The sequence below is a fragment of the Cyprinodon variegatus genome, unplaced genomic scaffold (genome assembly GCF_000732505.1).
Source record: "Cyprinodon variegatus isolate N-32 unplaced genomic scaffold, C_variegatus-1.0 Scaffold5, whole genome shotgun sequence".
NCBI lineage: Eukaryota > Metazoa > Chordata > Actinopteri > Cyprinodontiformes > Cyprinodontidae > Cyprinodon > Cyprinodon variegatus.
Genome location: NW_015150458.1, coordinates 1,858,739 through 1,874,833, shown reverse-complemented (window position 1 = coordinate 1,874,833; position 16,095 = coordinate 1,858,739). Strand labels below are relative to the sequence as shown.

Genomic DNA, 16,095 nt, shown 5'->3' with positions numbered 1-16,095 from the left:
TCTTCTATTATTTTCTCTTTCATCAAAAATGATGCTCTGTAAACATAGTTTAAACCTGCAGTTAAATAAGTCTTTGCTCTTTTGAGCATTTTACTGTAAGTGTCCTGAAATTGTCCAGATCTACGGCTGTGATTCAAATACTATTAAATGGCGGGATAAGCAGATTAAGGGTCAAACCATCCCAGCCATCTGGGCCTTTCTGATTATCTGCCTTGATATCTTGTTCTTGTCTCATGTACATATATATTAACAGAAAAAATGGAGAACTAAAGTAGAAACGGTTCTTTCTCCCTCAGGGCTGATGAGTGGATGTCAGCAGCAGTTGACTGTCTGGAGTTTCTGCCTGATGAGCTGGTGGTGGAGGTCAGTCGCGGTTTGGCTGCTTGTGTGGACGATCTTCTCCAGTGTAAGAGGTTGCTTTACCAGGTCCTGGTGAGGCATTATGGACAGACGCAGCGGCCACCTCTCCTAAACAACTACGTCTTTGATATCCACTCTGGGATCTCAGAACTTCTTGGTAAGCAATGAAGCAACTATTTTTTTCTTGATAAATGTTCAAATAATCAATGAGATGGGCCTTAAAGTCACTGTGGCTGAGAAAGCACCTGTACATGCACCACCCCAACCTATTGCTGCCCTTTTATGTTCAGCTTACTTAAAGAAGACTATGTATCTTTCTCATACTTAACAAGAAACATTTTTTTGTACGATCATGTGGCCTTAAAGATATAGTGGAGGATTTACATTAATTTTGGAAAAGACCCGCCCTCACCACTCCAAAAAATGCAAATAAACGATCCTGCATCTGCAGCGAAAGGGAAAGCCTATTAAACGCGTGCAAGAGCATGCACAACCCTATTTCTCCTCATGCATGCTCTGTTTAAAAGTTGCTCTTTGCATCACTCCTAAAAGCTTACTTTCCAAAGAAGATTTGCAATTTTTCCACTATAGACTATAGACTCATCACCAGTAAGTAAAAATGAGACGAGCACATAGGACAGCCTTTGTAAACATACCACCAGAACGATTGACAATTAGGACCACTTATTTGGAAAAAAAAATCATCCTCCACTATACCTTTAAGAATGTATATTGTGTTAGTAATGAACATGTTTTATTAATAGCCATACTATAACAAATATTTCAAATTAGTTTTAGATTAAAACATCAGTGATTATTTCCCAGTTTTTAGTGTTGCATTTTTTTTATATAATACTGTATCACCTCATGCCTGCGCAGATCCTAAACGTGAAACAACAGCTTTTTTTTTCAGTTTCTAACATTTTTACTCTCATGTCGTCAGTTAACGGGAAGCTGGAACTAGCTTTAGAAGCACTGCAGCTGAGCCTGAGGCTGCAGGACTCCAACAGTCGAGAGGAGCTCCGCAGGCTCCTGAGATTCATGGCCGCTGCAGCCAGACCGGAGGAGCTGAAGCTGCACACAGAGGTCAGTGCTCCCATGCATTCTTGGTGCTGCTCCCTGTTTGCTTTTTTTTATCTCAATAACCTGAAATCATCTTCCCAGATTGAGAACAGAATGGCTGTGAAGAGATCTTTCGCCAGCTCCATTGTATACAGCAGAAAGCTCTCAAAGGGAAAGGTGGACTTGATGGTTCTGTTTATGATGGATTACCACTGTGATCTGTTTAAAGTAAGTGTGTGGGTGTGTTTGTTTGCAGACTGCCATACAATATTGCTGTTGTGAAGTATTTGACTCATTTTTTTATCGCTAAACCCTGACAAATAGAACCACATTCCTTTTTTTCTACAGATTCCCATCTCCTTGCACAAGATGGTGAGTGAACGACTAAGGAATATTGTGAAGGGGAAGGATCCTGACACTATAACAGGTTTGCAGCTTTATCTACTGTTGAGGAATAAAAAGAAATCGCTTTCAAAATTCCTCAAATAAATTTTTTTCTGTGTTCCTCCACTACAGGTACAACGTACAGCTCGAGGGTTAGCACTAAGGAGTATTCAGAAAACGGACAGAAAACCACTAAAGAGGAAATTCTTTCGCTACTGAGGACAATCTATGAGAACCCCAAATTCTCCACAAAGGAGAAGAGGAGGCTGCTGGGACAGTTTTATAAAGCTCATCCGGAGATTTTTATTCAGTACTTTGGAACTAAATTATCTAGTATCAACATGTTGTTGCAGTAATAATTATGCAGCTAAAAAAATAATTTGTTATATAGATAAGGATATGATCAAATGACTGAGCGAGGAATGTGACTTTTTTATTTTAATGAACTAGGATTACTAATTACTTATTTAAGCTTTATTTCTGGTGCAGGACACTATGGAAAAATGTATTTTTTAATAGAAAAAGAACAGTTTCTTCTGGAAGAGGAAACTATTGTTTTATAAGCTCTCAAGATGCAATATTTTGAGTTTAATACCATCAGATGAATCCTGCAGGCTGGTCGTTCGTGGAGGTTTTTCTGTAGCTTCAGATCAAAAAATGATCTTAAAAGTCTCATATTCGGCTGTGGTAACAATAGGGAGGTAAACATACATCTTTTGTTTGTTGCAAAAAAAAAATGAGAACAGATGTTGAAGAGAGCTTTCTTTAATGGAAATCTCAGCCACGTTATAGTGGTCTATTCAGGGTTGATTTAAATGAAGTAAAAATAACCCATTGGCTTAAAGTTTTTCCAACCATTTTGAAAATGTATAACACCTTGTTTTTGTTTTATATTGTCAGAGGTAGATGTGAAGTTTTCATGCATTTTCATTTGCATCGGTTGCTATGGTAAGACAAATGGCATCTGGTATGCCGGGTAATTTGTGCTCGCTGCTTGATCAGTTGTAAACTGATTCATGGTGGGATCATTTAGAAAGAGAGCAGTTCTCTGCAGGTAATGTTAGTAAAAATTAAACTTGTGAATCTGTTTCTGTGAAATAAAAGAACTGTCTTAACTTTGTTTTTAATTTTCTAACCGCTCATGTTCTTGTTTGACAAAAAGAAAAAGAAATCCTTTTGTTCCGAGGAAGCTAAACCCCAGAACCCCTCATTTGCCCCCCCTGCTCTCCAGCTGTTATCTGTTACTTGCTACTACCACCAAGATGCGGAGAAACATTTCAGGATGCAAACACACTTACAGCTAGACAGGATGGTGCCATCTGTGTAACCGGGTTTAAAACGTCTGAGGATAAACACATGTGAGGCTTTCTAATCTCCCATTAAGAAAACAGTACGGCAAAAGTCTGGTTTGTTAGATAACATACATCTCAAATGGGTCCTGCTGATTCAGCGTTTTCAATGACAAATAAATACTCATATACTCACTTTCTATTATTTTCCAATTTTATTGAAACGAACGGCATCTTTCCTCCAGATACCTTAAAAAAAAAAAAAAAAAAGCTTCCACTTTACCATCATGGGAACACCTAAAACATAAGGTCAGAAGTGAGCGTATCCCAAAGTCCTCGGTTGAATCAAAAAATTTGTACAGTACATTTATCAGTCTTTAAAAAATAAAAAGCTGCTGATGGAACAAAACAAACGCAACGAAAACTTGTGTGTGCTGACATATCTGTGTGTATGGATGTAAAATCAAGTTCTGTGAAAATGTTTTATCCTATTCTGTTAAGAGAAGACATTCTGCCAGTTTATCGAATCCTCTTCTGCTGGCGTGCGCGGTAGATGTCATGAATTGGTGGAGCTATAGCTCCCTTGTCGTCCTCCTCATCAGAGTCCGCGTTTGGCCTCTTGAGTGACTTGGCGGTAGCGTGGTTCTCCATGGAGCCGTTCCCCTCGCCTGCAGCCTCAGGCTGCCTGCCTGTGATGAGCTCCACAGCAGCGTCGACACCTAAAGAGAATCAGTCATATTAGCTCAAAGCAGCGGCATAACCAAAGTCTGCCCTTCATCTGGGCCTTATAAATATGGATAGGCCAAATTATAACTGAAGTTCACTACGTAGAAGATACAAGTTGAGGGGAAGAAGAAAAAACCTTCTCTGTCCAAGTGAACCTCTTTGAATTGACAGATAAAATATCCTCCAGACCCATCAGCTGCAAGACTTGAAGCCACAAACACGGTGGTGTCACTTCTTTATTTAAACTGTTGTAACCCAGGTTTATTTTTCTACCAAAATAAATAAATTGGTTACATTTAGTACATGTGAATACTTAGGTTAGCCGGAGTCGACTCAATAGACCAGAATTTAACCGAAAAGAACTGAGAACTAATTTGAACTAAACCAAATTAAAAGGGTTGGAACCCGATAATAAAACCTGATAACTAATTAGATATAATAAACTGATATTATGTCAAAAGTCAGAGGTTAAATCAAAAGGTTTGAAACTTAATCGCAAAAAAAAACCCCCAAAGGGTTAGGGTAATTTTAAATTGTGTTAATTGTTGTCCATTGTCTGGAGTATAAGCTTTTTAATAATAAACAGGCAGTTCAAAATTATTCCCTTTTTAACTTTCAAAAATACTATAACGACTTTAGACAAACATAGCCGAATATTTCTGGTCCATAGAATATATATAAGTACTGTTTTATTAACCTTAAGCTAAACAAGGGTGTTATTCTGTCATAGTCATTGTTTATATTTCTGACTGCAATATCTCTTAGAAACAGCTGCCCCATCATTGTTCCCGATACTCAGGACTCACATTACAGTTTTTTATGAGTGGAAAACATATATTTTCTTTTAATAAAAAGTGTCACAGTTAATTTTACAATAAAGGGGAAACATAAGGCGAGTTTGCTGGTTTATGTAAAAAAAGAAAAAAAAAAAAATCAATATAAAGACATCCTTTCCATCGTTTCATTTTTGCCATTAATGAAATATTACAGTTGACTTAAGACACAATCTGAATAATTCACAGGTCAAAAAACCCCAGATTATTGTCAATCTACCAGTTTTCTAATCAGCGCAGGCCTATGATATCATTTGTCTTCATGAATTCGCCCTTTGCTGCGGCACTAGAAGCATGCAGAGGTTATTGTACTGCGTCATTACATGTGACCCGGCTTTTGTACTCTGCTCTGCTGGATTTTTACTCTTCATAACCTTTTCTATCACAGTTTACAGCAGCAGGTTGGACATCTTCACCTTAGCCCTGAACAGAAATATTCTCTGCTCTATTTGCCCTCTGTCTATGACTAAAGGACCATATTGAAAAAAAAAAGTAGTTAGATGGGGTCAAAGGTTAACTCTTCAGCAGGACAAAAACTCTTTAACTCTAATCGCAGCTAAAAAGGTATAGTTGAGATAAAAGGATTTTAATATGTTAAAAAAAAAGGATATTTTGGATATATTAAAAAATTTCAAATAAAAGGCACTAAACTGCACGTCTAGTATTCTTTCAGTATAAGCAATTAGTGGGGGCTTGTTGCTGGTGGGCTACAAAGACTGTTGTGCAAATGTTAAGATATGCAAACCAATTTGGTTTCACCAATTAAAATGATCAGATTCTTGTTCTACAGACAGTTTGATAATGGCCATAAAGAAGGATGAGGTTCTAAGTCATGTAGTTGGAGGTAATAATGGTTATAGAAAAATGTTGATACAATACAAAATAATATATAGTGCACCTCGAAGCCTCACCTCACATCTTAAAAGCGCTATTAACAAAATAAAAATAAATAACTATCCTTAATACAGGTTTTCTTAGAAAGCAAAAAAGCACCCTTTTGCAAACAGATCATCATTTCCTTCTTTGTAGCAACAATGACCATGACTTTCAAAGGTACTAAAAAAAAAAAACTACAGCCACGGGTTTAGTTTCTGATTTGGAAAAGCCCTTTGCATGTAGTAAATGTGTACATTTGCATATCACCAGCCATGAATTTGTGCAGTTTGGTGATCAGAATATGATCTTATTATTGATGAAGGCATAAGGTCAGCACATTAAAACAGAAAATTTTTACAAAACTTCTAAAGTTTGATTTGCAAAGCTGGTTAAAGTATTTACTAATTAAAGGCTAAATTAAAAATAGATGTAACACTTTAAGATACATATTGCTATAAAAAAAAAAAAAAAAAGTAAAGCCTTGTATTTTTATTACTCCCAAACGTATGTGTCTACTTTTTTATTACATAGAACAATTCAGTTCATTATTGGGCAGCTTCCATTTCTGCTGCTACTCAAACTATGACAACTATAACAAACAAACTTACTCTCAGGAAGTGTGCATCTCCTAAAAGTTTCCATGAGCTCATCCACTTGGACAAAAGGACCCTTAGGACAAAAAAAAAAAAAAGAAATCTGAGACACGGCAACTGCTGACGTCTTTGGGTGAACAGAATAAAAAATTAGCCTGGCAGCGTTAGTCTGCTGTAACTTACAGTGAAGCATGTAGGCGGAGGCAGCAGCTTCATTAGGACAACAGCAGCTGGGGGGACTGGGAAAACTCCACCAGGGACTGGATGTAGGCCTGGTGCTGTGGAGGGCAACATTAGAGGTTACATCAAAGAGGAGTCCATTTACTCATTAGGTCTATTTAGAGAGAAAACTCTGGAAAGACAGCAGCAGGTCATAGAAAAAAAAACAGCATATAAAGAATATTGCTGGCTTACGAGCGAGATGACGTGGCTGATAGGGGATCATCTGGTTGGTGTCTGGTTTGGGATACTCTGGTTTACGATCTGGATCATCCTTTAGTGTAGGCACAGAGGGGGCCACCACAGCCTCAGGGAGAAGTGCAGCCAGTTTGGCACGAGACACATCCTTCAAACAACAACACGTGTTAACATCACTGAGAGAAAGCGAGAAGGCAAGTAAAAAGAAAGAAAAAACTGAAATGACAAACCTTGTAACCAAGAGCTTTAAGTTCACTGGTAGAGCAGGGATAAAGGTCCATGAACTTGTATCTATCTACAAGCAAAGCTGTTTCTTTGCCCTCATATTCATCTTTGAAGGCTGTGAAACGACGGCGCTCGACTTTCAGAATACTGGCCAGGTCTCCGATGTTGCTCTCGAACGCCAAGAACCGAGCCCAGATCTCCCTGAAACAGAACCATGTCGCCGTTCGTGAGCTCGGACGGATATTTGAAAGAAAGAGGCGCACAGAAAGCGTAGCCAAATAACCGACTTTACCCTGATTTTTCTGGGGATAAGCTTCCAGAGGTAAGGACTCGTTCGAACAAAACCCTAGTGTTGTTATCCTCTGAAAAGAGAATCGGACACATGAGAGAAAATTTGGATTAGAAAGCAGTACGATTCAAAAAGTGAAACTATTTAGAGGATGCTACAAACCATTAAGGTGTGATAAGTAATCAATGTACGCCAGTATGTACTCCGGAATGTCTCCATATTTCTTCAAACCCAGCTCAAATATCTTAAAGGCCACTGATTTATCCTGTAAAGAGGAACACAGAGTCAAACACTACCCTGATCCCTCCATAGAGCATAATGCACCGTAGACTGTGTATCTTACTTTGCTGCAGTAGTACTCCATCAGCGCTGCAGACACGTACACATGGTGACGTGTACGTAGGTCCTCCCTTGCCTTCTTGAAGATGGAGCGGCCTGATTTGATGCCCTCTGCCCTCCTGGCGAACTTCATGTACTGGATGTAGACCAGGGTGGGGTCGATGTCCTCGACTGCCAGTAGTTTGTTGTAGATGTTGTGGACTTTCTCGTACTTCATGCGACTCTGAGACAGTGACGGCATATTGAGATAATGCGGGCGGTGCATTTAATGATTCGTTTAGCTTACTGTGGAACCGGACGCTCACCTCTTCATAGTCGGCAAATGCAAAGTAGAGGAGCATGTTCTTTTTGAGGAGAGTCCCGATGGCACGTTCGTAGATGTTAGCTGCTTCGTCACTGAACAGCTTTGAATTATTCATGTCCTAGGAGAAAGTAAAGGACAAATTCAACAGATGATGGGAGGTTTTTTTCCCCTGATATTTAACCCCTTTCAAAAAGATTTCGGTTTAGGAAGATTTTCTTCTATTTTAAAGTGTAGGTGGGACTTACCCCTTTCTCTGCCAGCAGCTTGCTGGACTGTTCCAGGTACTGTGCTGCTTCATACCAAATGTCAGGATGGTGGCCCAGCACCAGCAGGCACTGCTCATAGGCAAACATCACTGCATCCAATCAAATAAAGAAACAAAGCAACAGAAAAGGTTTTCAAAGTGTTGGTAAAATGAAAAGATTGATGCAAGGAAAGGGCAAAACTCTGCCACCTAGTGGCAAATCACTACTTGGAACAAAATGTAGGAAAACTACAAAATAATCAAAAAAATAAAATGCATTGAGAGAAAAAAAACTCTCAAGGTTGAAAACGAGAGTCACCTCTCTTAGTGATGAGGGTCTGGTCTTCTGTACGCAGCGGGTTGCTTTTTTCCCACTGAATGTATTTTTTCCACATCTCCACTTGCTGGGCCTCCTGAGGGGAGTTTTGTGGTGGGACTGAAGGTGCGTTTCTGTCTAGGCCTTTCATCACCGTCTCATACTCCTGCATCACAAAAAAAACAAACAGTATGAGAAAATGTACCTTATTGATCAAGGTCATTTCTCATCCTAAGAGTCCAATTTGACTCTATTATCTTGTAAAGTGAAAATATCTTGATTCATAGCAGATATAATCTCTTCAGATTGTATCTCATTTTCAGACATTTATCAGCATTTTCTATACTCTATTCAGTAAAAATCAGATTTCTCACCTTGGCCACTCTCCTTGCATTTGTGTAATCCCTGCTCCGATCTTCAATCATCTTTTTAGCCAAATGCACATTAATTCCCTGTTAAAATACAAATCTGGAAAGTCAGTCCTGCAATTCTTATCTAAACTCCAGCTTTTGATATTAGAATCTTCTGAATGTGCAGCTTATAATAAAATCAGCCTTTGCTCATGTAAAACTGAACAGTCTGATTCTATTGTAGATAAATGTAGAAAGCATGTGATCTCTTGCCTCTTCATATTTGCTATAGTCTCTCCACAGCTGTTCAATGTTAATCATTGGGTTCACACATCCCCTTTGGTAGACTCTCCTAACAGCAGTGATTCTCTGATTCTCGGCATATGAGCCCACGGCCTCACTTTAAGGAGACACACAAACAAAAAGGAATTATTCAAGTTTTTTAATGCAGGTTGGAATAAAAATCAGGCAAACAAACAAAAAATCCACTTACACTCCTTTAAGGAAATTGATGTAGTCCACCCAAATCTGCAAGAAGAACGAGGTCAGGTATAAATGATGAGCAAAAAAAAAAAAAAATAATAATAATTCACAATTAAAAGTTCATCTTTGCAGACCTGATAGGACATAATTTCCATGCCGATTTTATCAAGGGCAAAGTCGTACGCTTGTGCCATCTTCTCTCTGGGAATGAGAGAATTAAGTCAAACACTTTTTTTTTTAACTCTTAAAATATGTAACGTTACGATGCTGTATGTCTCCTTACTTGTAGCTGGGGAGCTTCCCTTTGGTCTCTCGAACATATGCAAGGTAGCACTTCCACAGGTCAATGTGCAACACTTTCATTAGGCATCTCTGAAACAACTTCAAATGCAACAAGATATTAGAAAAACACTAACAAAACCAGAGATCATATGGGTAGGTCGGTTATCCTGCAACCAAACTGCTTTGTTTGTGTTTCATGTGACAAAAAGTTTAAACTGTTTTATTTCGTTTATTATTTATGTTTTCTTGAGCTCCGTCTATCTCAGTGATCTCCAAGCTATAGTTAAAATCTAGCAGAGCTCCTGCAGCTTTAGTTTCCTTAATTAAAAGCAACACAAAACAGAACTAAACAGACATTTCAAGATTTTATTTGAGTTAAAAAGTGAGAAAATACAAACAGTACCATTACATTAGGGAAAAAAAAGTGGAAAAAAGTGCAAACAGGAAAATGTCTCATTTCATTAATGTTTCAAAACAATAGTTCAACCTGTATTGACAATTAAGGGACAAGGTGAGTACTTCTAAACAAAACAATTTTTTTTTTCTTTCACTTTTCCAAAATAATAAGCTAAAATCCAAAGAATTACAACAGTTGTTCTACAAACAGAACTATAACATTTCAGATTGGGCACTTACCTTCTCTACCTTGTCATAGTTTTTAGCCTTTATCTGCAAATAAAGTGTAAAACTCATGAATGTCAAGCTCACAGAAGACATGCATTCAAAACAGTTTTAATCACTTAAAAACTTACACTACAATATTAATCAACAGAGTGATATTCACACAAGAATGACACCTTTTAAAGAGGGGTTTATTTTTTTTTTACTTGCGCCACATAACCTATAGATATACCATAGCACAAAAAAACAAAAACACACGTTAAGTTTATTTATTAAATGTTTGACCATTGATCATCTAATGATGGCTTTTAAAACATACAAAAATGAAACATTTATCTTTATAAAAACACTTCATCTGTGTTCAGCAGTGATAGGTGACAGTTATTTCTTTGGCTTCATAATAGCTGTGCTCTCTTGGTAAAATGCTGCAGTCTGAAATGCTAAAGGCTCTGATTCTAAGATTTAGATTGTCAAAACAGGTTCAATAATGCGTGTTTCATTATAGAAGAAATCAAAACCACATTATTGTATCTTTATAGACCTAAATTTGATTTGTTGAATATTTGTAGCTTTCTTCATACTTTAAATCCCTTCTCATCTCAGTTAAGTCCTTTTTGCCAAACAATATACAAATGATTACTATTCGACTAAATATTTGAATCTGTGAAATCAGGATTAGTCTTATCCTGGAGAAATCTGTAAATTGATTTGATTTTGTTTTGACATGCTTTACTTAAAAAAAAATTATCCAGGGCTTAGGGAGTAAAATTCTCTGAGAATTAAAAATACTGAAACACATCCTGCAAGAATACAGTATAGCAACATAACATTGAAGTCTTAAGCGAAGATTTTTTTTTTTTTTTTTGCAGAAACTGTTGTTAAAAATAGACTAAAGTTCTGTATTGAGCCTCCCCTTATTTTGCATAAATCTCTCAAAGATATTACTCAAAATTCTGACATAACTGCACACAGACTAAAGCCCTCTTGCTAGTAAGCAAATTTAAACCTATTCAAGTCTGTTTAAGATGAGGATTCCCCCTGCACTCTCAAATCAAACAGGTTTAATACCTAAGAAGTACGTCACCGATACTTTTAAAAGGGATTCGTGTCAGCATTAAGTTTCCATGTGCAAAAAAATATGTAAATAAATCTTCTGTTTCTTCAATCGAAAACTGAGCTCCAGTTTCTTCGAGTCCACTTCCACAGTGAGGACTACATCTGGCTTCTAAGTCTTTGTGGAGATGTGCAGTAAAGCTCCTGCTCAGCTGCTAACACCCAAACTCAGCAGGATTTGATATTCTCTTCTACTTCAGCATAATTTCATACACACACAGCTATAGCATTATGCTTTCCTTCTGTGAGAAAAAAAAAAAAAAATGAAGACCTTTTCCTTCAAAGTTTATTACTAAAGCGATGATGAAAGAAATATGGAGTCAATAAAAAAAAAAAAAGAATTTAGGATTGGTTAAGTTTAATCAATAGTTTTACATTGTGCCTTCCTTTTTTTCATTCTATTTAGTGATGTGTCTGTAGGAACTTTTTTTTAACCAACTAGTTTTGATAAGCATATAACGAGAGGAATTTCACATCAGTGTTGAAGGATTTGTAAGCAGTAATCCAGTTGTAAAATTCTTCACAAAAAAAGAGCGCCTATACATACTTACCACCAGGGGGTGCTGTTACACTAGGATTTACACTATTCTAATTTGTCACTGATTATGCCAAGTGCCTTAATGTGTATGACAAATCAAACAATTTCAACAATCAAGCCTGCATAATAAAGTTTAATATCAGGGGGCGTAAAGAGACCAATGATTATGAGATTCAGTAAAGACTTGATTTTTATTTCCAGTGCCTAGAGGGTTTTCACACCATGTGAGCTTCTTATTTTTTCCTATCTTCTAACCACCTTAGATGATTTTTTCTACCGGGATGTTATTTCATAAAAAAACAGGAAGAAAAAAAAAAAAAAAAACACATGATTGCACACTGAAGTGAGTTGAGCTCCATCCAAAAAATTGAAATATGTGGAAAAAGGAGGATAGAAAGCATCATGCCTTGGTGATATTAACAAGAGAAAGGCAAACAGGTCAGAGTAGAATGAAAATTTTGATAGGGCTAAATTTAGTTAGGAGAAAACCTTTTAAAAATACCTAAGATGGAGCTTTGAGTTTAGATAAATTCCTGTTTAAAAACCTATTTAGGAAAGAGGATTTTGAAAAAGTTTCAGTTTTTAGATATGTCATGCCAGCACTTATCCCAAAAAGAAAATGTAGCAAAAGGTGTTTCTACAAAGTAGCCCGAGTAAAAAAAATAAATAAAAAATAAAAAATTGGGGGGTGGGGTGTTTATCCTCCTACCAAACATGCATCTTTTTTGTATTTTATAATGATATGCTACTCTGTGTTGATTTTTTGCATGAAAGCTGTAAACAAAATGGGAAAAGAGTTGCAGTATAAATACCTCTGAAAGCCAATGTAATTACAAAGACCCTACAACATTGATTCCTTTATTTTAACGGTCTTGTAGTAAATTCTCTACCATGCAAACATCGCCTAATCATTTCAAAGTACAAAATATGGCAAAATGTAACTTAATCTTGTTTTCCCTTTTCATGGAAAATGCTTTCCTACCACATTTGGTTAAAAGTCCTAAATTTTAGCTCTAATGTACACATGCTAAAAATCTATTTTTTAACACTATTTAATAAACTCCACCATTCTTCAAAATAATCTCAATAACCATTTCGTTCATACGAAGGAGTATTAGGGCCAGGCTAGAGATTTTTTTTATTTATTTCGAGAATAAAGTCGTAACGTTATGAGAATGAAGTTGCAAAATTAGGAAAACAGTCGCAACAAAAATAGTCATAAAATTACAAGAATAAAATCGTACAATTACCTGAATAAAGTTACAATGAGAATAGTCTGAAAATTATGAGAATAAGCTGTAATATTATAATAAAGTTGTATTTTATGACAACTCTTACAAGAAGCACTTTCTTCTCTAAAACGAGGACTGTTGAGCATCATTTGAAGTTCTACTATGGCATCAGTTTGACAAGTAAGGAAATCTTTCAGCACATCAGCATCAAATTGGGCGGTATGCCAAAGTGGACTCCGGTTGCTGCTTGGTGGCGCTGGTCGACCGCCATATGCCGGTCAAACAGGTTGTGGTATGATGACTTCATTCTCGTTATTTTTCAACTTTATTCTCACAATATTATGACTTTCTAAAAAAAAAAAAAAAAAGTGTCTAGCCTGGCCCCAATACTCTGGTAGGTTTCAGCTCCCTGTTTTATGTGAAAACAAGTTATGTCTTAGTTAAACCTGGCTGTGTATTCTTTATTATACTCATATGCTTTTATTGTTACAACTCTAACAACTTTAATGCAAATTAGAGAAATTATTGAAGGCATAAGGCTTGACTTAGTAGAGAAAGATTTTTTTCCAAATTCAATAAGTAATGAAATAAGGTTTGTGCAAGAAAGGGAAAAACTAGGACGTTTTATTTGATTTAGATTCTAGATACACTGATGCCAATCCTGGCCATCATAAAAATATATTCTGGGGAAAAAAAGGAAAAAAAAATTCTGCAGAGATTACGTATAATAAAATAGTTGAATTGTTTATCAGATGTCAGGCACTTTGGACCATCATGTCAAAAGCTGGTTGCATGAAGAGTAAAACTTATTCCTGGCACAAAAAAACAAAACAAGGGTCACAGATTAAATATTCAAGAGGAGCTGGGAGAGGGATTTCAAGAAAAGAATGGTCCACACAGTATAGATCTTTCTTTATGAAAATAACCCAAAAGAAATGACACAGGAGGCAATAAATTGACACGACAAGTGAATAAAAGGCTAATGCACTCCAATACCATTAAAATTGTTTTAATACTGTTGCAGACCAAACATGCAACAAATGCACGTAACCCCATGTTTAATAAGGCGCAGATGATAATGTAATCTTTTATGTTAACCTGAAAACATGAGGAATTACCTTTAAAAAAAAAAGTAGAAGATAATGACCCCTTTTTGTTTAAAGGCACAATTCTACATAACATGTGTTAGAGCCGCCACTGCAAAGTTGTTTATTCACACTTTTTTTTTTTTATTACAAAATTTTCATTTTGTATATTGTCTTTTCAGCAATTGTGGAAAAACAAACCGACTCAGCACCAAGAATTGTGACTTTAAACTTAATCTAAAAAAAAGATACATTCCGATTGTGTGAAAATCACATTGTCGATTATGTTAGAAAAAAATCTCAGCCATGCACACAAAGAAAAAGAATAAAAGAGTATTAACCTCAGCTTCAATGAACAGTTTCCAGAATCTGCCAGAACTCGGGAACTGTGAAACAAGTCGCTCATGGGTCTTCCTCGCTTTATCTATGGGCTGATTCTACAGGAGAAGATTGCATTTACATTCCACCGACTACTTAACATATAAAAAAAGCAATCTTATCTCATTTTGATGGAAGACAGAATTTAAAGTTGCGTATAATTCTAAATTATAACCCTTAACCCACCACCCTCATCCCAAATATCCCTTTTCCCCCAGTAATACAACTCGGTGTCACTAAACCTGTGCTTCTCGAATCAGAATGCTCCATGCGTCAAGGTCGTATGGGTTTTCTTCCAACTTCTTCTCTGCTTTTTTCACCTTCTCCGGAATATACTCTGCTGCTGTCTGCAACAGAAAAACAAAACAAAACAAGAAGTTTGTTAGAAAGATCCAAACACTTGTGGTCATGTAATGTGAGGGTTGACATAACATTGGAAACCCTCACAGTTACTGACCATACTATTATCCCTATTGGTTCCCAACCCTGCACCTGTAGTGTCCCTGTAAATCAATGAATGGTCTACAGGATTCTGTAATACTTTATGACTTTTGATGAGGTCATGTAAGCAATTGAATCAGATTTGCTGGAACAAAAACGCGTCCAAAACAGGGAACTTGTAGTTTAAGTCTGGGAATCAAAGCTCACTGGACACAGATCAGAAAATTAGCCTGCAACGATAATATACGGGAGACACACGATAAATATGTGAATCAGATGAAAAACTTAATCATGCTAGATATATTACTGTATCTAGCTGATGACACCGAACGGGACAGAGCCATCTAGACTAAAACCACTGCAATTACCAACAAAATACTCACATTTACGCCCCCCAAAAAGAGTGTTAGCTCGCTTAGTTGCTAGCAGCTAGCTACATGTTGCGACAAAGCGGCGGAGTCAATATGTTGCACGAGCTGAACAAACGAACACACAAACAAATAACCTGAATTTTAAACGTCTCATGTCGCAAATATGACTGCATTCGGTGCGCAAAACAACCAAAACCTTGCGCCTTACGGTGTTCTGACAGGCTAAAATAAGATACTAGCTAGCTCGGCTATGAATAGCAATGAGTGTTGCTACCTGGTCGGCTGCTCCCTCCGACGACATGGCTGATGAGTTTCTGTGTAATAGTTAATCAGTGCAAATAACACTAAAAAGGGAAGAGAGGGGGTTCTCTTTAAAACTAGTGGGTCATCTGCATAGTATTTGGTGGAGTTTTTCACGTAGCCTTCGAGCAACAATCTGCTCAGCGGCGGGACATGCCGATGACTAAAATGGCGAGAGAGAGAGCGGCCAGTGTTTCGTTTTACCGGAAACAACAATTTGGTTTCCGGTAAAACCCGGCTCCTTCACAATAAGAGACAGATAATAAGACAGAATTTAAATGTTGTTGGCAAAGCACAATAGATTAGAAATAAAAATGTCAATGGTAAAAAAACAATTTGAAATTGCTTATTTCTCTATATATATATATATATATATATATATATATATATATATATATATATATATATATATATATATATATATATATATATGTGCGTTGCTGGATAAGTTACTCCACATTTGACGCATTTATTTCAGCGGAAAGCAACAACGGATGGTTAATTCTGTTAGCCAATAGGGGGAGGCAAATGACAGCCACAGAGCGCGCGCGCTCTGTCAGCTTAGCCAGCAGACCAGAGTAGAAGAAAGCAGTAATTATCGTTCACCTGGAAACATATTTTGTTATCGCTTTCTATGCACAGCC

General features: G+C 36.9%; 2 protein-coding genes across 2 annotated transcripts in view; one reads left to right on the top strand and one right to left on the bottom strand.

Annotated features, from left to right (window-relative positions):
• depdc7 (DEP domain containing 7) overlaps window positions 1-3,193 on the top strand; it is a 12,382-nt gene extending 9,189 nt beyond the window's left edge. The window contains exons 5-9 of the mRNA XM_015374210.1: window positions 297-517; window positions 1,304-1,446; window positions 1,525-1,650; window positions 1,771-1,849; window positions 1,939-3,193. Coding sequence (XP_015229696.1) covers window positions 297-517; window positions 1,304-1,446; window positions 1,525-1,650; window positions 1,771-1,849; window positions 1,939-2,162 — 793 coding nt within the window. The 3' untranslated portion in view covers window positions 2,163-3,193. The remainder of the gene's footprint in view (window positions 1-296; window positions 518-1,303; window positions 1,447-1,524; window positions 1,651-1,770; window positions 1,850-1,938) is intronic.
• Window positions 3,194-3,364: 171 nt separating this feature from the next.
• On the bottom strand, window positions 3,365-15,641 carry cstf3 (cleavage stimulation factor, 3' pre-RNA, subunit 3). The gene is made up of 20 exons (XM_015374201.1): window positions 15,426-15,641; window positions 14,582-14,686; window positions 14,303-14,398; window positions 10,009-10,041; window positions 9,374-9,471; window positions 9,225-9,291; window positions 9,101-9,135; window positions 8,881-9,007; window positions 8,632-8,709; window positions 8,261-8,423; window positions 7,943-8,052; window positions 7,699-7,815; window positions 7,398-7,616; window positions 7,217-7,319; window positions 7,058-7,127; window positions 6,771-6,966; window positions 6,538-6,688; window positions 6,307-6,401; window positions 6,139-6,199; window positions 3,365-3,814 (listed from the first exon to the last, which is right to left on the bottom strand). The coding sequence occupies exons 1-20, from the start codon at window positions 15,450-15,452 to the stop codon at window positions 3,615-3,617; spliced, it is 2,151 nt and encodes a 716-aa protein (XP_015229687.1). The 5' UTR covers window positions 15,453-15,641; the 3' UTR covers window positions 3,365-3,614.
• Window positions 15,642-16,095: the final 454 nt, after the last annotated feature.

Coding starts and splice junctions, on each gene's coding strand:
- cstf3 (XM_015374201.1), bottom strand. CDS start 15,452: ATGTCGTCGGAGGGAGCAGCCGACCAG. Junction 14,399..14,581: donor TTCTGATTCGAGAAGCACAG/GTTTAGTGACAC, acceptor CTTCTCCTGTAG/AATCAGCCCATAGATAAAGC. Junction 7,128..7,216: donor TTACTTATCACACCTTAATG/GTTTGTAGCATC, acceptor TTCTCTTTTCAG/AGGATAACAACACTAGGGTT.